This window comes from Malurus melanocephalus, unplaced genomic scaffold (assembly GCF_030028575.1).
Source record: "Malurus melanocephalus ecotype Western Australia unplaced genomic scaffold, MMel_1.1 scaffold_968, whole genome shotgun sequence".
Taxonomy (NCBI): Eukaryota; Metazoa; Chordata; class Aves; order Passeriformes; family Maluridae; genus Malurus; species Malurus melanocephalus.
This window is the reverse complement of record NW_026624200.1, coordinates 1-25,374: the sequence shown is the minus strand read 5'-3', so window position 1 is coordinate 25,374 and position 25,374 is coordinate 1. Positions and strand designations below refer to the sequence as shown.

At 37.0% G+C, this 25,374-nt stretch overlaps 1 protein-coding gene across 1 annotated transcript in view; it reads left to right on the top strand.

Moving 5' to 3' along the window:
• The window catches only part of EPRS1 (glutamyl-prolyl-tRNA synthetase 1), a gene marked incomplete at its 3' end in the record, with an annotated part of 30,761 nt that extends 5,607 nt beyond the window's left edge, over nt 1-25,154 (top strand). The window contains exons 3-30 of the mRNA XM_057386456.1: nt 1,038-1,137; nt 2,941-3,097; nt 4,200-4,339; nt 4,999-5,099; nt 5,780-5,906; nt 6,445-6,637; nt 7,020-7,191; nt 7,703-7,936; nt 9,009-9,093; nt 9,424-9,483; nt 11,859-11,969; nt 13,514-13,650; nt 14,352-14,559; nt 15,009-15,121; nt 15,735-15,852; nt 15,977-16,348; nt 17,230-17,460; nt 18,139-18,387; nt 18,965-19,195; nt 19,533-19,798; nt 20,833-20,884; nt 21,736-21,945; nt 22,071-22,143; nt 22,894-22,973; nt 23,307-23,408; nt 24,083-24,238; nt 24,356-24,553; nt 24,906-25,154. Coding sequence (XP_057242439.1) covers nt 1,038-1,137; nt 2,941-3,097; nt 4,200-4,339; nt 4,999-5,099; nt 5,780-5,906; nt 6,445-6,637; nt 7,020-7,191; nt 7,703-7,936; nt 9,009-9,093; nt 9,424-9,483; nt 11,859-11,969; nt 13,514-13,650; nt 14,352-14,559; nt 15,009-15,121; nt 15,735-15,852; nt 15,977-16,348; nt 17,230-17,460; nt 18,139-18,387; nt 18,965-19,195; nt 19,533-19,798; nt 20,833-20,884; nt 21,736-21,945; nt 22,071-22,143; nt 22,894-22,973; nt 23,307-23,408; nt 24,083-24,238; nt 24,356-24,553; nt 24,906-25,154 — 4,525 coding nt within the window. The remainder of the gene's footprint in view (nt 1-1,037; nt 1,138-2,940; nt 3,098-4,199; nt 4,340-4,998; nt 5,100-5,779; nt 5,907-6,444; nt 6,638-7,019; nt 7,192-7,702; nt 7,937-9,008; nt 9,094-9,423; nt 9,484-11,858; nt 11,970-13,513; nt 13,651-14,351; nt 14,560-15,008; nt 15,122-15,734; nt 15,853-15,976; nt 16,349-17,229; nt 17,461-18,138; nt 18,388-18,964; nt 19,196-19,532; nt 19,799-20,832; nt 20,885-21,735; nt 21,946-22,070; nt 22,144-22,893; nt 22,974-23,306; nt 23,409-24,082; nt 24,239-24,355; nt 24,554-24,905) is intronic.
• Between the last annotated feature and the right edge of the window lie 220 nt (nt 25,155-25,374).

Here is a 25,374-nt window from a genome sequence, read left to right as displayed (position 1 = left end):
GTTGTACAAGTGGGAGTGTAGCCTTCAGTCCATTAAAGAACACTTACAGGGACTCCTTTTGTTGATGTCAATGCTCGTTTTAGAAGCAATTGGAGCTCTGTTTTTTGCAATCTGCATCTACGTGGGACTGTAAAATAGAGATGAGTGTTATCTGGAGAATTGATGATTCTGATGCATTTTTCTTCCAAAGCTCTTTAGTAAATATTAACTTATCTTAGGTGAATTGGAAGCGAGATTACTGACAGTATGCAGCTTTTTTGTTACTATATATAATGTAGAAAAGGGACTTGAAAACAAAGAAAGAAATGTGCTCTTTGGTGTGCCTTCTTTCTGCAGATCTCTTGAGARCTTTCATAAGTGGAATGGGGAGAAAGAAATTCAAATTAGTCTTTTATCTGGAGAAGAGTGGGTAAAAAACAAATACATGCAGGCAAGTTGGTTCACCAGGGATGGTCTCTGTGAAGTGTGAGTTAAGTRAAGTGAGTAACAAATGAACAGGGCATTTTCACCTGATGCTAGCCCTTAAAACCATGATGAAGACTTCTCAATTCTTCTGTTAATTTGCCAGGAATCCTCTTCATAGTCATCCTTCTTTTCTGAAAAGAAAATAAATAAGCTCCTTATAACCTGGAAAATCTGTGTCTCAGGTTATACTTCCAAATTCTGTCAGATGTGGAGTTTTAGTATTTGAAAGACTAATGAGAGTCTTATTTTCTTATTTTAAGCTTAAACAAAAGTCTTTCATGTTTAGAAGCTTATTCCATCTGGTGATAGAAAAGCATGTATTCTTTTGCTGGGTTTTTTTGTTTTTGTTTTTGTTTTTTTTTTTTTTTTTTTTTTTTTTTTTTTTTTTTTTTTTTTTTTTTTTTTTTTTTTTTTTTTTTTTTTTTTTTACTCTGGTGGCCTGTTACCTGTTGGTTTACTTGTAAGTTATTTTGTGTTTGCTCTATACTTGTTACAAATATGTGTGTGCAATTAAAGTTGAACTGGAGGTAGTAATTTAGCATACCTTTGTCTTGCCTCTKTCTGCTTTTTAGGCAAGTTTCGTTTACCGATGTGAATTCAATAGCTCGGTACCTGGCTCGAGTTGCTGCCTCTGCTGGGTTGTATGGCTCGAATCTGTTGGAACACACTGAGGTGAGAAGGGATCATAGAATCATAAAATGATTTGGGTTGGAAGGAACCTTGAGGACCATCTCCCCTCCCATGGGTAGGGACACCTTCCACTGGACCAGGTTGCTCAAAGCTCCTTCCACCCTGGCCATGAATCATGCTCTTCTCTCTTGTTTTTATTCCTTTTCTTTTTTTCTCTTTCAGCCTGTGTTCAACATTTGGGGAGGCTTGTTTTGGGGTTGAGTTTTTTTTGACCTTGTGTCTTTTGTTCTGCATTTTACTGTTAGGTTGAGGTTCCAACTGTGTGGGATGCTGAGGKTTTTATTTTGCTAAGCTTGCTCCTTCTTAAAGATGACTAAGACGTCTGACCTTCGGAAGGGTTGCCCTTTCCCACACCTGCAAAAGCAGGTGGCAAGCTGACAGCTCACTAATATAAAATCAAGTTGGAAGGAGATACATGGGATTTTCCCTCCTCACTTTTCTCAGCTCTGGTGACACCAGTTGCTATCTTGTAACACTTTAGTGTAGCACCAAGGAACACTGTATGGAATTGATATCTTGAAGCAGTTTTTGCTGCATATCATAGACAAAACCTTGACCCTATTTTCTTTCTGGGTCTAGCTCAGAATAATCAATCATATGATGAATTTTAAGTTGATAACTGAAACTAGCAGACTAATTAAAATTAATTTCCTCTGAAATTTGGGGAGGGACTGAAAGACTTGGTTCAGGTATTTTCTACAAGTCTTCAGGTCTTTTCTGCTTGAAGCCAGTGGTAATCACCCTTCAACCCTTGTAGCTGGTCCCAAGGGAAATGTTGTCTTAGTATTTTGCCTGTGAGGCATTAAAAAAGTTGTCTTGTGGTTATTTAAAATTTGTGTCCAAATCCCTTGCTTTTAAGTTTAGCCCAGACCTCAGCAAACACACGACCAAGGCTGATATTTCTGATATAGTACTTCTTTTCACTTCTTCCTCTTTCAAAAATAGTGCTGTACTTGGAGAAGTACAGTAACAGCTGCATTTGTGGAGCACATATTTTGGTGTGTAGCTGGAAATGACTGAACTGAATTCTGTGGTGGTTGTAATTACATCTGTGCCTGCCACGTTGGCTTGCATGTTGGAAGGATTCCCACTACAGTTTGCAGAACACTTACACAGGAAATAGGACCAGAGGAGTAAAAGAGATAATTGGTCTCTTGCAGGGTTGAGAGATTCAGTTTAAAGACAGGGCTGCATTATTAACCAGCCTAATTCTTAATTTTTTTTTTTCTATTTTTATGTGCAAAGATACAGGAAAATACTTTTGCTGGAGAAGGGAGTAGGACTTTAAGGGGGAGGAGGGGTTTGATTTCTTTAAATCTAAAAGGAGATGAGGAAGAGAAGATAGGGACTGAGGGTAGAATGATAACCAGCAGCAGCACCAGGAAGATCAAATAGGTCACAAATGTGGTATCTACATAGTCGAAGGACAGTGATTATTATTATACGCTCTGTGTGATGAATACCTAAGAAATGCTTATTATTTTACCGATGGGAATAACTTCAGTAAAATGGATGTTTTCAGCAGTTTGAATTTAGGCTGAAGGAAGAAATTAAATTTCATCATTTAGTATAGTTCTGGGTGAATTTTTGGGTACAATGTATTTGATATTCTCTCTATATATATTATGTTTAGATATATTTAATGCTAATGTGTCTGTTAATACTTTCTGTTCAGCTATTAGATTGATTGATTTCTGTTCAGCTATTAGATTATTATTCAGTTATTTAACAGCTTAATTCTCATTCTTTTAGTAACTTTAACTGTCTTTTGTCCCTTCAAACAAGATTGACCACTGGCTGGAGTTCAGTGCTACAAAGTTATCCACTGTCAGCCAGTTCCCTTCAGCCATCCAGGAACTCAACCATTGTCTGTCTCTAAGGACCTACTTGGTGGGAAAYTCTCTGAGTCTCGCAGACTTGTGTGTCTGGGCTGTACTAAAAGGTATCAGTATTTGTTCTCTGTTTCATGGGCTTGCAGTCAACAGGAATCCCCAGTTTTTCTTTTTTGGGGATGCTAATAGTGACTCTTTGGTGTATGATAAACTATAGACTGCTGTGACCTAYTCATCACTACTAATGGAATAGTATAACTTGGGAAACCCTACAYCTTTTTTTTTAATTGTTGTTATATTTGAAAATGTATGAAATGCARTCTCCAGGTGGAATTTTTTTWAAATGTCTTTTGTATTAATAACTGCAAGAGTGTCTTTTAYTACCTGTTGCCTCCATATGAAAATGTGCCATGTAAAATTATATACTTAGACCTTTTCCCGACATTTTCTTAGYAGAGGAAATTTCTTCAGTGTTTGCTTTGAATTATTGAAAGAGGTACATGTTACTCTGTGAAATATACTTTGGAAGTTAAAAGAAATTTGGATGATCTGTTTGTATGGATTTGGTTTTTATTTTCTCTTAGCTCCATATCTAAAGGTGAKAGATGACAATCTAACTTTCAGTATAACCAAATTCCACTTGAAAGTAAAATGCATAATTGATACGAAAATCTAGGAGCTTTTGGTATTTTTATGAAGTTGCAGCTCTGAAGAGAAATGTGAATTGAGTGTCCTTTTTACCTTTTCCCCATCAGAATCCTTCTAGTGAAGCTGTGTTAAATAGAAAATTAGATTGTGGGAATACAGCCCCTCAGAAACAAGGGGTGGTATTGGTACCTGTTTCACTTATGATAAAGCTTAGAAAATACCAAACGTAAACACAATAAAATGATGTCCTGTATTTCTGTCTTGAAATGAAGTTGCTACTAATTTTGAGGTGGATGRTACAAAGAAAAACATGTGTTGCCTGTTTCCCCTCACCTTCTGTCTTGATGAATCCGGGAAGGAATGCAGTATGTTTTGGGTTTAAAGGGAATTTGTTCATTTAATTTGCTTTTGAATGGCTTGCGTCCCTGTGACTACATATCTCTTCAGAAGAGAGAATAAGATTTTTAAAATCGTAACTTATTTTGGTCTTAAAAAGTTGCAGTTGGTAAAAATAATTTTATTCTTATAATTCAGTAGTTTGAAAAATCAATCATTTTCTAACAGATAATAGCACGTGGCAAGAGCAATTAGAGCAAAACAAAGCTCCCGTGCATGTGAAGAGATGGTACAGCTTCCTTGAAGCACAACAAACTTTCCAGTCAGTAGGAGCCAAGTGGGCTGCTGGCACACCAAAGGTTAAAATGGTAAGATTTACTCAGATCCTTTGGAGAGAGTAGCTTTATTTCTGTGAATAAACTGCAAGAAAATTTTATGGATTTTTTAAGTTAGAAAAATGAAAATTAAATGTAAGCAATCGTACAGTGAACTAAACTTTTGTAAACTCTGTACAGCTAAAGCTGTTGCTTTCAAATGTAGAAAGGCATGCGTTGTGTGGTCCTGTGCTCAAGTGAAATCATGGAAATATAGCATCTCTTCTTTTAATCAGCACTGCTCTTTAGATATATTGTTTGCATTTTCTGAGGAGAGTTTGAGACCCTGATAGACCTGCAAAGATTGCACTCTGCAGTTGATGGAATTTGTTAATTGTGTTCACGTTAAGAACACTAAAATACGAAACCTTGACCAACAATTGCTTTCTTCTGTGGAATGAATTGGACAACTTGGTGGGATTTTACTAAATCTGTCCTGGACAGATTTAAAGACAGAAAATACCTTAAAACTCTAGAATTAATCTTGTTTTAGTATGGTATGAGTGATGTGYAAGTTGTGAAGGGATTAATTTGGGGTCCAGTATGACAGCTTGTTGGTTTGAAAGGAGACTTTGATATAGAAGTTATTATCTAGAGTTCTTTATCTGATTTTACAGMTGTAAATACAATCTTTAATTATGTCTCTTTTTAAGGCAACAGAAAAAGAAAAGAAAGCAGATGTTGGGAAGTTCGTTGAACTTCCTGGTGCAGAGTTGGGAAAAGTCATTGTAAGGTTTCCTCCTGAAGCAAGTGGGTAAGAAACATGAATACTTTGAGAAGGTTCTATTTGTGTTTTGTCTTTAAAAAAAAAATAGTGCTTTGGTGAGGTTGATAATCAGCTTATCAGACAAGGCTGTTAAGCCAAATGACTGTTGAAAGCTTTGTCTCCGCTAGGGATGTTCATTCACTCCTCCTCTGTATTTCCCTGCTCTGTTGCCTGAGCTTGGAATGGGACTTTAGCTGGGAAATGTTGTGCTGCTCATCAGTGGGATGAGGAGAAGGAGAGGATAGCTTTGCATGGATARTGGATGTGTGTGCACTGCCCGAAGGACATGCTGCCTTTATGAACTGGGTCAAGGGACTCATTGGTTTCCAAGGAAGCTTAGATTTGAGAAGGGGAAGGTGTATGGGATAGCCTTCCTTGGGGAAGCTTGACACCAGGTGTATAATGGAGACCCAGGGGTCCAGACTGTATGGAATACCAAAGCACACTCTCCTTAAAGACCACACAGAGGAGATGTGATGAGCCAATATAATAAATTCAATTTTCATCCAGATTTTCATATTCTGTTTCTTTTTGGAATTGCTGCTGACCTGTAAAGTTTCTATGATTGTAATCGTTCATTAAACTGGCTGTTCAGTATGACATAACTTCTGTAGTATATATATATATATATATATATATATATTCATATATGTTTATTTCCTTTTTAGATATCTGCATATTGGTCATGCCAAAGCTGCCCTGCTAAATCAGCACTACCAAGTGAACTTTAAAGGAAAACTTATTATGAGATTTGATGACACAAATCCAGAAAAAGAGAAAGAAGACTTTGAAAAGGTATTATAAGAGAGCAGAGAAATCCATTCACTGTGTAGCTAATTCAAGAAGAACTGGCATTCTGATCTGCTAATGCACATGTTTTTTGCACTAGGTTTTTACGGTACCAGTGTTACACTTAAGTTTTATGATTTGAAGACATTCATGTCAACTTTGCCTTAAAAAGTTAAAGCCCTTTTACTGGTAGTTGGTTTTCTTCCCTTTCTCCAGTGTTTGTTGTACAGTATGTAGACATGCAGTTCTTGCAATGCACTGTTGTTTTCATTGCACAAAACTTAGTCCTTAACAAGTAATTCATTTTGGTTTTCATCTCCTTTTCTTGTCCTACTTCCTTCTTGAAGTTAAGTCTGACCTCATGTGATTATAGGCTGTGAATGAATGATAAGTGYATGCCTCTCTTTTCTTTCATGCTTGTTCTTATGGCTTATCCTTYCTCAACAACAGAGCTTTAAAAACACCATATCTGACATGAAGAGGATTAAGATTTAAGAAAACTATCTCTCCTGAATATTACAGTGTACAATTTCACACTTTGCAGGTTATTCTTGAAGATGTTGCCATGCTGCACATCAAACCAGATCAATTTACATATACCTCAGATCACTTTGAAACAATAATGAAATATGCTGAGAAGCTTATTCAAGAAGGGAAGGCATATGTGGATGATACTCCTGCAGAACAAATGAAAGCAGAGCGTGAGCAAAGAGTGGAATCTAAGCACAGAAATAACTGTAAGATATTTTAAGCTACATCTTGCTTTCTTATTTTTTTTGATTTGACAACAAAACTTGGTTTTTATTAATAAACATGAAAGAGATTACTAAATCGCATATCTTTAAGGTCCTTTTAGGGACTTGGAAGTGTTTAGTGCTTTGTTCTACAAGGYTGGATGGAATAAGTATACATTTAAACCAATGCAGTAAACTTRTGTGTGGATGAATTCATCACCATTCGTTACCACTTGAAAAATTAAAATTGTAAAATGTGTGAAAATGAATTCCAATGTCTAGAGAGGGGTGTGACACTGATTTTTGTTACTGCAGTAATAAAATGTGGTTCTGTATCAGCTTCATAAACCACCTTAAAAAAATGATTTATTTTTGCTGTTCTTAGGTGTTAATAAGAATCTACAAATGTGGGAAGAAATGAAAAAGGGAACAGAATACGGACAAACTTGTTGTCTACGAGCAAAAATAGATATGAGTAGTAATAATGGATGTATGAGGGATCCAACTCTTTATCGTTGTAAAAACCAGCCTCACCCTCGGACTGGAAGTACCTACAAGTATGTCCACTTTCTCCTTGTGTGGCCCATAACCTTTGCTTTTTTTTCTGGGCATTTACCATTCCTTAGTAAACTTCTTTTACTTCTTGGAAGCTGCTAGCATTTTTCAACCAGAATATTTGATGATTCTCTTGACTTTCTGAAACTTGTGCAAATGACTTTTAAAACCTCTGAGTTGGCTATCATGGTCAGCAGTGAATATTTTTTCAGTTTTGGTCCTTACATATATTTGAAAAGAACAGTGTCGGGTTGTTTTTTTAGGCTTGAATATTAAGGCTGTGATCAGTTAATTTCTTGAAGACTTTCTTCGTCTTAAAAATGTATTGCCCTCTGGATCTTTTTGTGGACAATTTGTTGTGTATGTGTTATTTTAGCCTTGATCTGAAACTTTTCAGGATCAAAGGTTATAAATATTTATAATACATGAATATAAACTCTGCTGAGTTTAAATGCTTACATGGGAGGAAAGAGTTTTTTTCTGCGCTGCTAATTAAAGATTTTTTTTTCTCAGGGTTTATCCCACGTACGACTTCGCCTGCCCCATTGTTGATAGCATTGAAGGTGTCACACATGCACTGAGAACAACTGAATACCATGACAGAGATGAGCAATTCTACTGGATTATTGAGGCTCTGGGCATAAGGAAACCATATATATGGGAGTACAGCAGGCTAAACCTCAACAACACTGTGCTCTCCAAGAGAAAGCTCACGTGGTTTGTCAACGAAGGCCTTGTGGATGGATGGTATGTTCCGTGGCTGGAAGTCAGCAGTGTTGCCTAAGATTCTCATGGCTGGCACACTCATTTGCARTTTTGGCAACATGAATGAATATTTAAACAATATTTAAGAATACAGATTAATTACAATGGCTTCTACATGTACAATTTTTCTGTTTCCTACTCTACAGTAGCTGTGTGCATGCATATTCATGTCTGGTAATAAACAAGAGGCAGCTTATTTTTGGACTCTGGCTCTTGCTCTGAGTGCCACTTATGCATTTTCCACACTTGAGTCATTGGACATTGTCATTGGAGTCATTCCTAAGCAATGCCAGAAGAGGGCCTGGATTGAAAAACTTTTGGTCCTGTCTATCTGCCTGCYCTCCCCCTCCTTCTTTGTAATATTTTTTTTCAGGTTAATTTGATTTCTGCAGACAGTGTTTGGTGGACTAGTTGCCTAGTTGTCAGTTGAGTTGGAAGCCTAGCTCCCTAGGAATGTATGGAGCCACTTTGCTTGAGCCAAATTCATCCTTTCCTCCCCTGCCCAATTTTTTCCCTAGAGGTGTAGCTGGTCGTATRATGACCTCTCTCCCTAAATTTCCTTTTTAGGTACTTAGCAAGGTTTGGTTCATGTTCCCACCGACTCAAATGTTGCATTGCAGATTACGCCTTTTACTTCCATAAGAGAAAAAAAAAATAATAGAATTCTATCCCTTATATCATCAACAGATAGCATTGTACTGTCACTCATCTGTTTCTGGTTTCTCTTAAGCGAGAAATAATCAAGCTTTGTTGTTTCAAGTTCGATTTTTTGGGTGCGATTGGAAAGGACATAGTGGATAGGAGTTTGCACAGATACAGGAGAAGGGTCACTTCACTGAGAGGTGGCTGCCCTTCCTGAGGTGAAAAAACTGAGGAAAAAAAACCTTCAGAGCTCAGTCTTTTCAGTTAGGTGTTCTCACCTAGCAGTGAGTTCACTAAGTAAAATACACTGAAGCTGTGCCTTTTGAGTGTGGCAGTATTAGTAAAGTTCCTGATCAGTGCAGAATTTAGTGACTTCATCACGTGACACTGATGAAATACCTTTTTCCACTAGGGATGACCCCAGATTTCCCACTGTGCGTGGCGTCCTGAGAAGAGGCATGACAGTTGAAGGGCTAAAACAGTTCATTGCTGCTCAGGTGGGTGTTCTCTTCTGATTCTTTGAATCTCCCTCAATAAGGATAAAATTTTGTGAAGGTTCACTTAGTGTACTTGTCACTGGGAGGTTTCCTTTGAATGTTTGCTACTTTGACATATTATTTCAACTGTGTTAGCACCTATGAGTAGGTCTTGTCAAAACAGGCTCACAGGTTTCTTACTTGAGAAGGGTTTATTTTGCAAGCTCAAAACGTGTTTTTGATGAAAGTAGACTATAAAGGGTTTACAGTTTAAAGGACTTGGTTCTAAGTTAATTTGAGAGCTAGAATATTTATATTAATATGGTGATGGTTTGATTTTTTTTTTCCCAGGGCTCCTCTCGATCTGTTGTGAATATGGAGTGGGACAAAATTTGGTCCTTTAACAAAAAGGTATGTGCTTACTTGGATTTGATGCTACTCCTGATATCCTCTTTCTAGGATGTGTAGAGAATCCAGCGTTCATTGGAGTGCTTATCACAACGAGTAGCAGTTGCAGTATGCTGCATCATTTGGCACACTCTCAGGAAAATGGAATGTCCCCCCTTCTCACCTGAGGAAACACTAATCCTATTGATCCTCCTATACCAGTACTTACTTGCCTTACTTGGTAGTACGGGAAAAGATAATGATATTTGCTGTAAATGTGATCTGAAAACTGCATTTCATTTTTCTGCTTTCAAGCTGCGAGCTATCTGTAAGAAGGTATTCCTTAATGCTTTTTACCTCAGCATATAGCTTACAGTGCTGTAAGCATACATAGCATAAGCTCTCATTTTGCAGCTTCATAGCACAGTCACGCTTGTATAACAGGAGCTCTACAAACCCACTGAAAATGCATTATTCCTAGTTTTCAAAGGCTGCCCACCTCTGGTTTGGCTGATTTGTACCAACATAAACACAAATCTCCCCTGATTTGGTTCACRTTGGCCGCATTTCCTTTCTGTGACGAAAGGACAAACGCGCTGCGTGCTCTGCCTGTGGAGATGAAGCCAGCAGTGCTGAAGTTTCTGACTGAATGGCAAATCAGGAATATTGCATCTTGCCATGWCGAGTCGCTTTTTGGCAGCGGATGCTTGGACACTATAATAAGGCGATTTGTTTTCATGAGGATTGCATATTTTGTGTGATTGTGGAAACACCTGTTATTTTGCATTGGGATTCCTGCTTGGTTTTGCTTAGATAGTATCCAGATCTGTTCATTTAAATAGTTTTTGCTTGTCTGGCATGTGTCTTGTTTTTCTTCATGTATTTTGCATTTGATTTGCTACATACACATAGGTTTATGAATTGGTTCTTTCTGTTGCTGCATAAATATATTTTTGACTGACAGACAATTTGAGGGGAAAATTCTGCAATGGAATGTCAAGGCTCATTTTTTTAAATTGACTTCCAAACGGTGTCTCTTAGACCTCTGACTCAGCTCCCTGGACAGCATCATATATATTAGCCAATTTTATTTACATGTGTCTGTGCAGATTGTAAACTATCTGCRATATGGGCAAAAACAACTGGCTGCTTACAGGTAGTTCTGAACTCAAAGACTTCATCAGTGTGAGAACTCATATTTTGTATGTGATCCTGTAATTTTTAGTACCTGTCATCTGAGAAGGGATTGTGAGTTTTGGTGAATAAAATGAAGAACCTGCTAATAACACTATAAAATCTAGTAATTTATTTATCCAAATTATGATATTAAATCATGTTATACCCCTACATTTTGAGATAGATACACAATTACTTTTTCAAAGTACATATCTAACATTTAGGAGTCTGACTTCAATGACTGTTAACTTACAAAAGTGTGTCTTCTTAAAAGTATATCGTCATATCACTTTATTAGCCAATGCCAAGTGATTAGAAGCTAAATTCTTTTCTCTAAAATATAGAAAAATATATAGGTGTGCAGCTTTTCACTTGAGCAGGAATAAGCCAAGGTGAGCAAAAGACACATTATATTAATAAAAGCAGGTGTTTTCTTTTGTGTTAGTTTCCAGTTAAACTGGTAGATCTCTCATATTCCTTTTGCCCTTAGATGACTTCTTTACTTGAATTATGTATTTAASGGCTCCTAAACAGTTTGATAAACCAGTATTTCAGGTATGAAAAATACTGTGGAAACTAGGGCAGCTAAGTTTGATAATGGGCAATAAAAATACAGGAAAACATCCTAGTGGTACCTTTTTCATGCCAGACTGATGTTGTAGAAATCCTGATGAAGTTGATTTTATRGTGTTGCCTTATTATAGTATCTAATGTGTCTGTAGTAAAATTGCAGACTTAATTGGTGCCTCCTCCATAGCCAGTTCTGTCACTGATTCTGCTGGAGCACTGGCCTGGAAAATGGGAATGAGATCAGGTCTTGTGCTGCTGGGAAAATAAACTCCACTGATAAATTATCACTTTAAATTTAGTTACCTAGAGAGAAAGTTGTCCAGCTGTAATAGCCTATGTGCACAGTAAAACTGTATCAGAGTACATTTTGATATCTGGGTCATAATTTTGGTTACTTCTGGTGTCAGTAGTACCCAATCCAGTTTTTACTCAGTATTTTAGTAAAGATTGGAAATTGTGAGGTATTACCACTGTTTTCTCACTATTCTGTAGCTTTGGATGAAAGTGACATTAAAGCAAACTTTGAAAAAATGCAGTAACACAAAGAATACCAGTTAATATTCCTCTTCCTTTTTGTGGTTATTGTTTTGTACAGCATTTTATTTCTCTGTCAGTGTCATATATTCATGATCTGCCTCRTTTGTTTTCTGTAGGTTATAGACCCAGTAGCACCTCGGTACACTGCTTTACTGAAAGATGCAGTGGTCCCAGTAAATATTCCTGAAGCTCAAGAGGAGATGAAAGAAGTTGCTAAACATCCAAAGGTTCTTGCTTTACTCTCTTGATATTCTTGTACTGTAGCTCAGTAAAGTTGGAAAGTATCTTGGCTTTTAGCAGTCAGCAAGGAGAGTCCTGCTTTTAATTTGCTCAGATAGCATGGGATCTATTCCAGGTGTTCTTTTTTTTTTTTCTCAGAATTGTCAAAAACTGTGCAGCTGCTAAACATGTTTGTTCTTTTAAGAAGGAAATGTTTTTGTAAATATACGAACTATATATAAAAGGTGCCCTGAAAAGCCCCTCTGCGAGTTTTCAGAAGAGGKGAGGCATTACAAGCCTGGAGTGCTGCTCAGACTGGCTTTCTTATTGTTTGATGCTAACTTCCACAAAGAAGTTGAATATTAAATTTTATTCAGTTATATATGTATAATACAGTGGACAGTCTTGTTCCATTAACAGTGAGTTGTTGTGTAAATGGTTTATAAAATTTGGCTTATGTGGAGAAATAATATATTAACCCGTTGATTCTGTCAATCTCTGGATTTTTTAATATGACTTAAATTAGTATAGCATAGTTCTTTTCAAAAGCTAAGACCCTGCTAATTCGATACTTTTAGTATCCAGTAAACAGAGTAATATCCCTTAAAAGGGGAGGGTGTTACTGATACAGTTCTTTCTTGGTGCTACAATTAACAAAGATGCTTTACTTTCACTGTGGTGTCTAAAATAGCCCTTGTACTTCACTGAAAGCATCCCTTAGTTATATACACATACATATACACTGACAAATGAGTGAATATTGCTGAGACTGCTTCATTTCTTTGTTTTGATTTTGTTGTTCTGGGTGTTCCTGTAGCCATCTCTTCCAAGTGGTGGAGAGGTGGACATGAGGTTTCCCCTCTTCCTCATGACTGATAACAAGGAAAYAGGTTTTGAGCAGATGCAAGTGGGAGTTGTGACTCTTCAAGGCTCAAAAAGTCTGAAGATTGGTCAGATGCAAGCCAACATATTAAAACATKGATAGTAGCAATATATGCTGCCTCCAAAATACAGTGAAATAAATACTGACCAGAAGAAACAAATTGCAAATTCCTGACCAGTTGATAAAGTCTGAACTCACAGCTGTCAGCCTTTTTTCAAAAATAAATGTTCGTCTCAATTGTTGAGATGCTTAAAGGCTGAGTACTTTATTAGTGATGTAGTTCTGGTTTTTGTCTTTACAAGTCCAGGCAGCTGGAAGAAGCTCTGTATATATTTCCGTATTAACTTTAGAAAATGCAAAAATGAGGTTATGAAATCAGTTTTGAAGGGAATTTGCATAGCAAAATGGAAACTTGAGAAAAACTTTGGGTTCACCTGTGAGATCTTACAGATGTATGGACCTTAAGGGAATGGAATATACTATCAATGGTGTTGGAGTTAGAATTTGTTAGAAGCTGGGATTTTTTGAGTCTGCTRTTGGAAATGCATGTGACACCTGTGAACAAGAAACTGCAGAGAGYTGTGGAAGAATACTGTAGCTTTGTATTACTGGTATTGTCCATCTTCTGTCTTCATCTGTTTTCTTTGAAATGTAAACCATTTTTCACAGAATGCTGATGTTGGGTTGAAGCCTGTATGGTACAGCTCCAGAGTCCTGATCGAGGGCGCAGATGCAGAGACCCTGGCGGAGGGAGAGGTGGTCACATTCATAAATTGGGGCAATATCATCATCACCAAATTGAACAGGTAACCTGTTTACGGGCAGATGAAATTGAGTTTTGCTTTTCAGCTTTTTGTTGATTTTTCTTTTAATAGGAAGCTTATAACAATAAAGTATTAGTGGTTGGCCATGAATGTCCATCCTATGATTCTATATACAGAAATCTACTTTGAAATGTGCCACAAAACTCCATTTTAGCATAGAGTATATTTTACTGTAGATTCAGGTTTGAAGTCATCATTCTGGATACTACATGTCCCTCTCATCCAGTGCTCTYCACAATTCTGTGGTAATATTGCCACTGTGAAACAGCTTTTTCAGAGAGAAAAAAATTCACCTGGAATTTTAACGACTTTCACCCTGTGACAAGTACTGCTTTTGCATACTGAGAAACTAAACCTGTCATAGTTTGATTTGCAGAACTGTTGAGGTGGGGGAGGATACCATTAATGTCATCATAGTATTTTTGAAATGTGTTGGGAAAGTGGCAGAATGGGGTGAGCTGAGACAGAGAGCATAAATATGTAAAGATTTTTTTCCCATGCTTTTTTCTCTATATTGATATTTAAGCAAACAAAATTAAAAGAGAACTACAACAGGAGTAAATACACTCTCATTTTCTGTGATTCACACTTCAAAAATGAACTCTGAACACTTGGTTTTTGTAGTATTTAATCAGAACCGATCACTTAGGCTGTACTCTTATAATTTCTTTTTTTTCCTGTAGAGATTCAAGTGGAAAAATTGTGTCCATCAATGCCAAGCTGAACTTAGATAATAAAGATTTCAAAAAAACGACCAAGATCACTTGGTTGGCAGAAACTCCACGTGCACCCCTCATCCCAACTGTCTGTGTTAATTATGAGCATCTGATCACTAAGCCAGTTCTAGGTAAAGATGAAGACTTCAAGCAATATATCAACCGAAACAGCAAGGTGGGTTATCTTTTTGTCCTCTTTAATTCCACAARGCTTAGTGTTGTCTTAGTTTTTTTGTTTGTTTGTTTTRACCTTCACTGTTTCTAGTTGCTCTTTTTAAAATGTAATTGTTTTTTTTTGTCAAACAGATAAATTGTGCTGSTGTATCTAGTTTCTATATTTCMATGTAACCTGTCATAATTTCAGAATTAAAATATGACTCTTGTTTATTCTCGGGTGCTATCTATCTTTTACACATGTGAGACCAATAGTTTGAGGTTTTGTCTTTGTACATTCTTACGATATGGCATCTTCTTGCTAGTACTTGTTCTGCTGCTGCTGGAATTAAATGACATTTTGACACTTTGAAACGGAGAAAATCATCACTATCTTTCTACAGCTCTACTGTATTTCTTACTATTCCTTTGCTCTGTCAGACATGGACTGATTTCTTTTAAAACTTACAGCAAGAAGAACTGATGCTGGGTGATCCRTGCCTTAGGGATTTAAAAAAAGGAGACATCATACAACTTCAGAGGAGAGGATTCTTTATTTGTGATCAGCCCTATGAGCCAGTGAGGTAAGCTACCGAATTTTCCTTAGCTTGCTGTGTTTTAATGTTTTCAAACATATACACGCACACACACCTTGGCAAGAGTAATGTTGTCTGCAAATATTTTCCCCTTTACAATGATCTTTCTGTGGAATATTTCTGTGGACTAGCATGGCTTTTGTTTTGTGTGTTCCTGCCTCTTCAAACTGTCTTAAGCCAAGTACATGGCWTTTTTGGTGTACCCCAGCTAACCTGGACTTGGTAAAGAGGTCATGGTTTCATTGTGACTTGAAGTATAGAAATTAAGGAGCAGTGCTGCAGAACAGATCAGGTATTTTCCCAATTAGAATGTGTACACTGCTGAATTGTAACACTTCTTTAGCAAGCTATCAAACATCTGCACTGCAATTATAACAAACATACTCATAAATATTTTTAAAAAAAAGAAAACTTGTATGCAAGAGGAATCAGTGCAAATCCCCAGTTATGTAAATTTGGGTAACCACAGCTGTGTACAAAGATAAACCTGCAGTTGTGCAAGAGCATCTTTTAGAAAGAGTAGCACATTTGCTGGCAATAAATGTTTGAGATGTATCTCATATTTCCTTTATTGTTGTGTTTTCAATGAATCTTTTTMTAGTCCTTACAGCTGTAAAGATGCCCCTTGCATTTTGATTTACATCCCTGATGGGCACACTAARGAAATGCCAACGTCTGGGTCAAAAGAAAAGACCAAAGCTGAAACTGCAAAGAAAGAGGTAAACTTGTGATGTAGAAAAGTACCACAAAATGGATTACTATACATCTATTGCTGTACAAGATTATCATGCTGAATATTTAGTGCTTTTTTCTCCTCTTTGTTTTTTTTTTTAAATTTTTAAGGCTAGTTCAGCTGTAAAAGGAAAATCTGCTCCACTTGTTGGTCATGCCTCTACTCCAACCTGTACTGTATCTGAAGATCACCTGATTATTTACAACAAGGTGGCTGCACAGGGTGATGTAGTTCGTGACTTGAAGGCTAAGAAAGCAGCAAAGGAAGATATAGATAAAGCTGTGAAACAGCTGCTKGCCTTGAAAGCAGAATACAAAGAAAAGACAGGCCAGGAGTATAAGCCTGGAAATCCTCCAGTATCTGGAACTGCACAGTCATCAAAGCTTGAGACTTCTGGTACCGTGGAYAGTAAAGCTCTTTATGATAAAGTAGCAGAACAAGGAGAAGTGGTCCGTAAACTGAAAGCTGAGAAAGCATCTAAGGTGATCATTAAACGAATCTTTTGGTTTTTTTTTTTTGGCCTGGGTTTGCACAGCCCATTGTTCTCTGTCTGTAGAGGTGAATGGATGCTTATGGATCCAGGTTTTCAAAGTGATCATCATTTGGACTTGGCTCTGTTCTGTCAATACTTGTGTTTTCCAGTACCTACTTCTTCAGTTAGATTTATATGACGAAGTTTGTGTGAGTGAATTCCCATATTTCTTAGACTGGTGTTCTGAAACACGGATAGGACTTACCCAACAGCAAGGGCTGATTAAGTATCCAAATCAAGTCCTTGTGTTTAAAATGCCCTGAGTGTTTCTTCATTTGTCTAACTCAGTATGGTCAAATTGTGTGATTTCATAGGATTGAATTGTTGCTGTTTAGACCTTAAAACAAAGCCCCAAAATCAGTAAGGAAATAAAAGATCCAAGTAATACAGATGTTTTTGAGATATCTACCTCTCTGTAACTGTACATAGCAAACATAGCTACTATTAGCTGTGTTACTTTATTTTTTTCTAATGCAGAACAAGAGAAGATGGAAAATAACATAGTGTGCCTGGTGGTTAAATGTTTAAGTTAGTAGTAGTGTCTTGGTGGCACCATAAAATGTAAATAAATGGGGAGATCCAAATGAATTTATTGTTATAATTTTACTTAGGACAGTTAGGWTTGTGTATCACTTAAGCAGAGTTACTTTATTAAGATAGTAAAGCAGTAGAGAAAACTTCTCTGAATGACTCTACYAAATATTTAAGGAAATGGAATAGGTGCATGTAAACTGCAGGTATTTTTATGAAAGTATTTATGGTACTCTTGAGAGTCTTATGTCTCTGTATCTTTATTCCTCTCTCTTTCTGCCCCTTCCTTTCTTCTTTCAGGATGAGATAGGTGCTGCTGTGCAAGTCCTTTTATCCCTGAAGGCAGAATACAAGCGACAGACAGGCCAGGAATACAAGCCTGGAAGCCCACCTGTGGTCTYTGTCCCTCCTCAGCCTTCTCCTGTTCCCACTCTTCCGTCCCCTTGTCCAGTAGACAGCAAGGCTCTGTACAGCAAAGTAGCTCAACAAGGAGAAGTGGTCCGCAAGCTTAAATCRGAGAAAGCTTCAAAGGTGTTCTACCTGTGGATACTTCTGAGTGCAACTGTGCCTCCAGTTTAGATTAAAACCTAGTGGCAGGCTTTGTGAAAGTTGAGGAGCAAAGCATAAGCAAGTTCCATGAAGTGCTTTCCCAAATTCTCTTGAGCTGCTGATATGGCTGACTTCACGAGTTCTGTGTTAGTGCATGGAAAATAAATGTGCTCTTTTTTTTAGTGATAACAGAAAAGTGAAGCAGAGTATAGGCAGTAACTTGAAAAAAGGGCTGTAACTTGAAGCCAGAATGTCAGTAATGAATTTGGGAGTTATTTGGTTGTGACAAAGAACCATTTCTTTATTCAGAGTCTGAGTATTCACTGCTGTTCTTCAGTGTGCAACTCACAGACTGCTATAACTGGAGGGGACTAAGCCACCTAAATGGGAGGCTTGTGTTATTATTTTATTAAGAAATCAGCCCTTACATGCACTGCCTGATTTGGTCCTTTGGTGTACAATTTGTAGGTATTCTGGCTTAAAACTGTTACCACAGAACTCAATAATGTGAACTTATACTAACAGGATAGCTCTAGAAGTTTTATTGCAGCAGCTGTGTTAGTGCCATTCTAGTAAASGTTGTGTTATCTTAGCTATTGTGTTACACCTCTGTAATTTCTACCCTTATCTGCAACTTGTGTTTTTTCTCTCTTGCTTCAGGAACAAATAGATGAGGCTGTGAAAATTCTTTTAAGCCTAAAAGCAGAATATAAACAAAAGACAGGTCAAGAGTACAAGCCTGGAAATCCACCCTCAATCCCTCCTTCTATAYCTTCTACTGCACTTCCATCTTCTGTCTGCTGCAGTAACTTGGCAACCTGTAGCTCAGTGGATGGCAAAGCACTTTATGATACTGTAGCTGAGCAAGGGGAAGTGGTWCGCAGACTCAAGGCAGAGAAAGCTTCCAAGGTATAACAGATGCTACACTGAGCAATTGTAATTCTTACCAYATTTTGCCACTGGGGGGAAATCTTCCACCGAGTAGTGATCAAACTCCCCTATGTCCAGGTCATGCGTGCTCTGGTAATGCCAAACAAGACTGTTCTGATGCTGGATACTTTCTTGACTCTGAAATATGCAAAGTCAAATTTAACCACTCAATCACATGTAGATGAATAGGCACGAGCATGGCAGATGTCAGCTTTGCAGTTTTTAMTGTACTTTACTTTCTCTTGCTGTAATTGGAACAAGTGACTGCTTTATCTAGTGAGCTGCAACAATAGCAAAACTTGTCAAAACTGGACAGGTTCAGTGATAGTTGTGGAAAGAACATGAGACAAACCTGTAGTTTTTCAGGAGCTTCTGTTTTTGKKTTTTTTWTCCTGCCTGTATTTCTAYCTTACAAAATTGKTTTTGGCGTTGTGTTGTTTTTTTGGGGCTTTTTGGTTGGTTGCTTAGATTGGTTTCTTAGCCTGATAATCAATGCTTCTTGCCAGTTCTCTCTCTAATTCTCACCAGTAGATCTTGCTGCTTGTCTTCCACACAGGATCAAATAGATGGAGCAGTAAAACTCCTCCTTTCTCTAAAAGCTGACTACAAGGAGAAGACTGGGCAGGAGTACAAGCCCGGACATCCACCAGCAGCTCAGGGGTCTTTGTCTCAGGCATCAAACACAGCASCCAGTGGTCCAGACACTCCTGAAGCTAAAGCCCTGTTCAGCAAAGTAGCTCTTCAAGGAGATGAAGTCAGGAAATTAAAAGCAGAAAAAGCAGACAAGGTAAAAACATATATACACTGTAGCGTAAAAATGTAATATATGTATTTAAATCTAAGAATCTCTTTGAAATTCATGTGATTATGGGAATTAGAAATGTACCTTTAGAATAGGCAGCATTTGAATTCTAAGATCTGATACATACTTTTAGAATAATTCCTGTCAGATATGGTCCTCTAAAATGTAAACACATTGAAGTTAAGTAGTGGCTTTTGCACATTTTCCCCCTAACACTGTGAATGTCTATAATGCCATATAGATACTTTTTTTTTTAATAGAGCCATATTATTGCTGTGATTCCTTTATAAATTTCTTTTTTTCTCCCTTTGTGTTCTTCAAGGAAAAGATAGATGYAGCTGTTAAAGAACTTCTTCAATTGAAAGCCCAGTATAAGTCTGTTGCAGGAGTTGARTATAAACCAGTGTCTGCTAGTGGTGTAGATGACAAAGACAARAAGAAGAAAGAGAAGGAGAACAAGTCAGAAAAGCAGAGTAAGCAACAGAAGCAAAGTGATGGCCCTAAAAAAGAACCTTTGCAAGGACAGAGTGGTAATGARCGCTCCTCAAATGGGTCAGGAGAGGGCCAAGGCCCCAAGAAACAAACCAGGTAAAGATGCAATCTTTAATTTTATTTGATAGAAACATCAACTGTCTATCTCTGTTCAGATTTAGAGTTTCACAGTTGTCTGTTTTCACTTGAAAGAGTGGACATTTGCAAAATAATGGTGTTGATTTTCATATTGTGGATCAAGGCAAAAGCAAGTTACCAAAGTTTATTTAGTACCAGTTGTATCTCGGCATCCTGTACTGTTGSTGTCACTGAGAACTTTCTGTGCTTCATTATTTGCTTCTGCAAATGTGCTACTGTGTCTTGCTGCAAGTTTAGAGACCTTTTTTACAGCATGTATTGTGCAGCACTGTGTATTTCCTGTTTCATATACATAACTTATATATTAGAGACAGAGATGTGATTATTTTGTATGGAAATAATGCCAGAAAAAAAAAATTTCCTACCCTTAAAACTTCTCTGTTGAGATAGAAAAGGTTTATTTTGTCTGCTGTTGTTTGGCTCTGGGGAGTTAAGCCTTCTTTAGAATCTTGCAGATTTATTGATTATCTGAATTTTGATGATAGGGTCAGTTTTCTGTCTTGAACTGTGTGACTGCCATTTACATGTGTGGTGAATTCAAGATGAATGTCTTTCCTGAAACTGTAKCCACTGGCTAGGTAGGAAATGTTTAAAATAATTAGTTAAACAGCTTACGGCTTACACACAGGCCTGGTTAATGTTAGGTTCTTACTGGACTGGTTACTGGAGATTGGGCTTTTAAATGCATCATTGTGGGGCTTTTTGATAGAATCATGGTGAGAATTAGAAGGGTTCCAACATTAGTTAAAAAAACTGAGTAGTTTTTATTAAATGTTCTTGTTAGTCAGGATAAGGAAATACTAGCAATTCCTATGAGCCAAAATTCAGCTTTTGGAAGTAAAATTAAAATATTCTCTTCCATGCCCACCTTATTTTTCTACAACCCACCCTTCCTCTCCTCCCCCCCTCAAAAAAAAAGGAAAAAAAGTTTAGGATAAATTTCACTGCTTAATGTGGTACAGCACTAATCTGGTTCTTTTCTAACACCATAGGCTAGGTCTAGAAGCTAAAAAAGAAGAAAATCTTTCAGAGTGGTTCTCTCAGGTAAGTGCACATCAATTTAAATTAGCTATTTCATTCTGTTACAAAGATCTGTTTGGTACTTACATCTAATCTTATATGTCTGTTTGAGTCTGTTTTTTAAAATACATAGCAAAATACTCCTTTCTATGTCTTACATTGTTACCATGGTCTTAAAGAGAAGTGCTTCAAATTAAAGAGCTGAATAAATTTAGGAAACTGGAAAAAGGGTGAGTGTCAACCACCTAACCTTATATATAATATATATATATGATTTTTTAAATGCATATCTGAATTTCTATTCCATTAAGAGTACAAAACTTCATTGAAATGTTAGGAGTTTCACAGACTTGGGAGTTTCATTTCAGCTCAAGGTGATGTGTAACAAAAGTTAATATCTATTGATACGGAATGAGTTTGCTGGCTTGTGAGAATGAAAACAACCAGAGCAGAGATGATTAGTTTAGATTAGTCTTGTTATGAGGGATTTTAAATAAGTGTCAGTGGTGTACATTTCCTCTCAGTAGTGTAGTTTTTGCCTGTACTCCTAAGGAATCTCCTCTGACATGAGCTAGAGACGTTTCTTACAAAAGAGTAGTTTTTTGTTTCCTGAAAATTAGCTGTATTCTCTTACTAGTATTAGTGAAATACAATTTTAGTTAAGTGCTCAAATTTTGCATATCTATTATTAAATTTAATGTTCCTGTTTAACATTCTCCAGGTAACACAAGTGACCTTAAAGTATATCTTAGCTGCTTACAATTTGAGCACTTTTAAATAGGAGACTTCTCTTGAACTGCATGACACACACTTGAATAACTGAATGTTCTCTGTGTATAAACTAAAACTTGAGCATCTGAATAATCTTTTGCAAGGTGATCACAAAATCAGAGATGATTGAATACTATGATGTGAGTGGCTGTTACATTCTTCGTCCTTGGGCTCATGCAATTTGGGAAGCTATCAAAGACTTCTTCGATGCAGAGATCAAGAAACTTGGAGTGGAAAACTGCTACTTCCCCATGTTTGTGTCCCAGGCTGCCCTGGAGACAGAGAAGTCTCATATTGCTGACTTTGCTCCTGAGGTACACCTCAAAACTTTATTTTAATCTGACTGTAAGAAAGCTGAACATGAAAGTAAGTTTCGGGTTGGAGGTATTTTTTTCCAAACTTGTTTTATTTGATTTTTTTCCTTTTTTCCTTCTTTTAGGTTGCTTGGGTCACAAGATCTGGGAAAACAGAGCTGGCTGAACCGATTGCTATACGTCCCACCAGTGAAACAGGTAGGCTTCTTTTCATTAGTTTGGCTGTAAAGTTATATGTAAAGTTTTAGGTATAGTATAGCTGATAGACAAGARTCCCTTTTAGAAAGTGGAAGCCCCYATTTTTCAGAACGTTTTCTKTAACTCCTTTGGAAARTGTCCCAATTWTGCTRCTGCTTACRTCAAATYTCACACTGTATATTCCCTTAAATAGACTCTTCTAGGAAATGCAGACTTCTAGAATTTTTTCACTGATATCCTGAAGACTGATTTTGCCTGAAAACACACTTGATTATTTCTTCCATAGAGTTTATAAGAAAATTTCTTCCACTCATCATTCACTTCAGTTTTGCATGTATTTTGACTGTAACTGTTCCTTTGAGTAATTTAAACAAGCATTTTAGCACCTGAGGCTGGATGACTTTTAAATTGAGTCAGGTCTAGTGTAGCATCCTGAAATCTCGAGGTCAGTGAATTGCTATTTGTGACCCCACGTGTATTTACCATACTGTAAGCCAGTGACTCAAACACAGTGCCATTAAACAATAAGCTTTGAATTGTACTTTGACCAGCAGCAGCCAAACTATTTTGCAGAGACTTGGGATGAAGTGAAAATACTATGTGTTAAGACAAAGAATGTGTTTTAAAGGAAATTAAACATAAAAGTGTAGTTCTCACAAGAGAGAATGTTGAGCTTATATGTAGCAAAAATAAAAGTTTGACATAAATGTCTGTATTGTGTGGAGACTCAAAGCTGCTTTCTTTTTACAGTCATGTATCCTTCCTATGCAAAGTGGGTGCAGTCCCACAGGGATCTTCCTATCAAGCTGAATCAGTGGTGTAGTGTTGTGGTATGTATATATGATTTCTGAGTGCCTCTTCTTATCAAGACTGCAGGGTGGGACAATTATTCTCTGTGGCCTTGGCATGATCATACTGATCACAGCATATATTTTAAAGGAAAACAATTGCCATGGTTTATATGATTTGCTTTTCTCAGTGTTTTTAGTAAAACATACTTTATCAATGTATATTGTTGATTATAGTAACAAGAAGCCTGTGAATAGTTGACCTTTTACCTTTATTCAGAATTTCCTAATACTTGCTGATAAACATTATTTTTAACAATGATTTGACACTTCTGTGTTAAATGTTCAACTTTTTTTTTATTTCTGCCCTTCCAGCGCTGGGAGTTCAAACATCCCCAGCCTTTCCTTCGCACTCGTGAGTTCCTTTGGCAAGAGGGTCACACAGCATTTGCAACATATGAAGAAGCAGCAGAGGAGGTAAAAAGAAAATGCACTGGTGCTTTTCCTTTCAGGAAGTTATCTTGCTCCATAGCAACACAAATCTTTGTACTGGGACCTCATAGAAATTTTTCTTCTTTTCTTTGGGAGCCTTTGTGAAAAATGCCAAGTATAATAGAACTCATTTTTCTTCTCAGATGTAACCCATTTCTGAGGCTTGAGTGTCTACAAACGATATGGGGAGTTTGAAGCATGTGATATATAGAGAGTGCTTTCCTTAAAAATAGTTTTTCTTAAAAATATGTAAAAAATCTGTTTTCCTTAAAATGTTAAGTAATGCATTCACATATTTACGGCTAGAAGTTTTAACACTTTCTTTGCCCAAAAGGCTAATGTTTCATCGAGTGTTGTGGCATATCTTAATTTTTGTAGGAGATTGTTCAGACTTTTAGATGGAATTTAGAAGTCAGTATAACTCTTGGCCTGTCATTTCTGCTGTAAATCATTTTCTGTCATGACTTGTAGTTGTTGCTTTTTGATTCAGAGAAAAAAAGGGTCCAACGTTTAAAGTTATGGAAGAAGTCTTATTTTTTAAATGAAGTTTTGAGAAAGAGTTAAAATGTTAAGATTTCAGACTCTGTCATGTAAAAATATTTCATGATGTAACAAAGGCAAAATACTGAGTAATTCTGAAGATAGTTTGTTCATCATAGGTGCTGCAGATACTTGATCTATATGCTCGAGTGTATGAAGATCTCTTGGCAATACCTGTTGTAAAAGGAAGGAAGACAGAGAAGGAGAAGTTTGCTGGGGGTGATTATACAACCACTTTAGAGGCATTTATATCTGCCAGCGGAAGAGCAATCCAGGTATTTACCCATTATAATAATTGTTTTCATTAAATATAGTAAGATGAAATACTTAAACTGATGCTCTGTAGATTTCACTCCCCATTGAAAACAATTTTCTGTGTGCATCTATTTCAGGGAGCAACATCACATCATCTAGGGCAGAATTTCTCAAAGATGTTTGAAATTGTGTTTGAAGATCCCAAGAAGCCAGGAGAAAAGCAGTTTGCTTATCAGAATTCCTGGGGCATTACAACTCGGACTATTGGTGTAATGACAATGATTCATGGAGATAACATGGGATTGGTACTCCCACCTCGTGTAGCCTGTATTCAGGTGTGTAAAAAAGCCTTAAACTACCTTAGTTTCCTTCCTTGTCATGGAATTCATGAGCATTTCATATCAGGCAGCTGGAAGACTTATAGGATGGAGCTGCTCAATAACAGAGTAAAGTGTATGAAGTTAATACAATCATTAGGATACTTGTGGTGGACAAGTCCCCTTTGATAGCCCATCCATTTAAAGCAATGTTATCAATGCCATTGGTATGGAAAGGGAAATGGCTCCTTTACATCTGAGAGTGTAAAAGAAATGACTGGAAAATCAGGCCACAACATTGGGTTTAAGTTTTATATAACTATGAGCTAATGTTTTTATGGTGTAAAGTGCATGTCCTGCTCTGTTGCAGGTTGTAATTATTCCCTGTGGAATCACAAACTCCCTTTCTGAAGAGGACAGAGAGTCTCTGTTGAAGAAATGTAATGAATATCGCAGTAGGCTGCTTGCTGTCAGCATCCGTGTCCGGGCGGACTTAAGAGACAACTACTCACCTGGATGGAAGTTCAACCACTGGGAACTTAAGGTACATTTCTTTCCAGGAGGTATTTTGAAGCTTAGAAGACTTCTAATGTTACTTCCTGGAAAAGCCAAGTCATTGGTACTTCCTTTATAATGTCTGGTATTAGYTCCATTGCTTTCTTAGGAAATTTTYCCAAGTGACCWTTAGATATTATATCTCTTAGTAGTATTAGAAGTCCTAGGTATTTTTGTCCAAGTTTTCTTTGTGGAGACAGTGTTTTGTCCTTCATAAACTAGAATGTTCAGGTCAAATTGCTTGTTAATGACAGTATTGAATATGTAGTATTTTTATGTAGCTT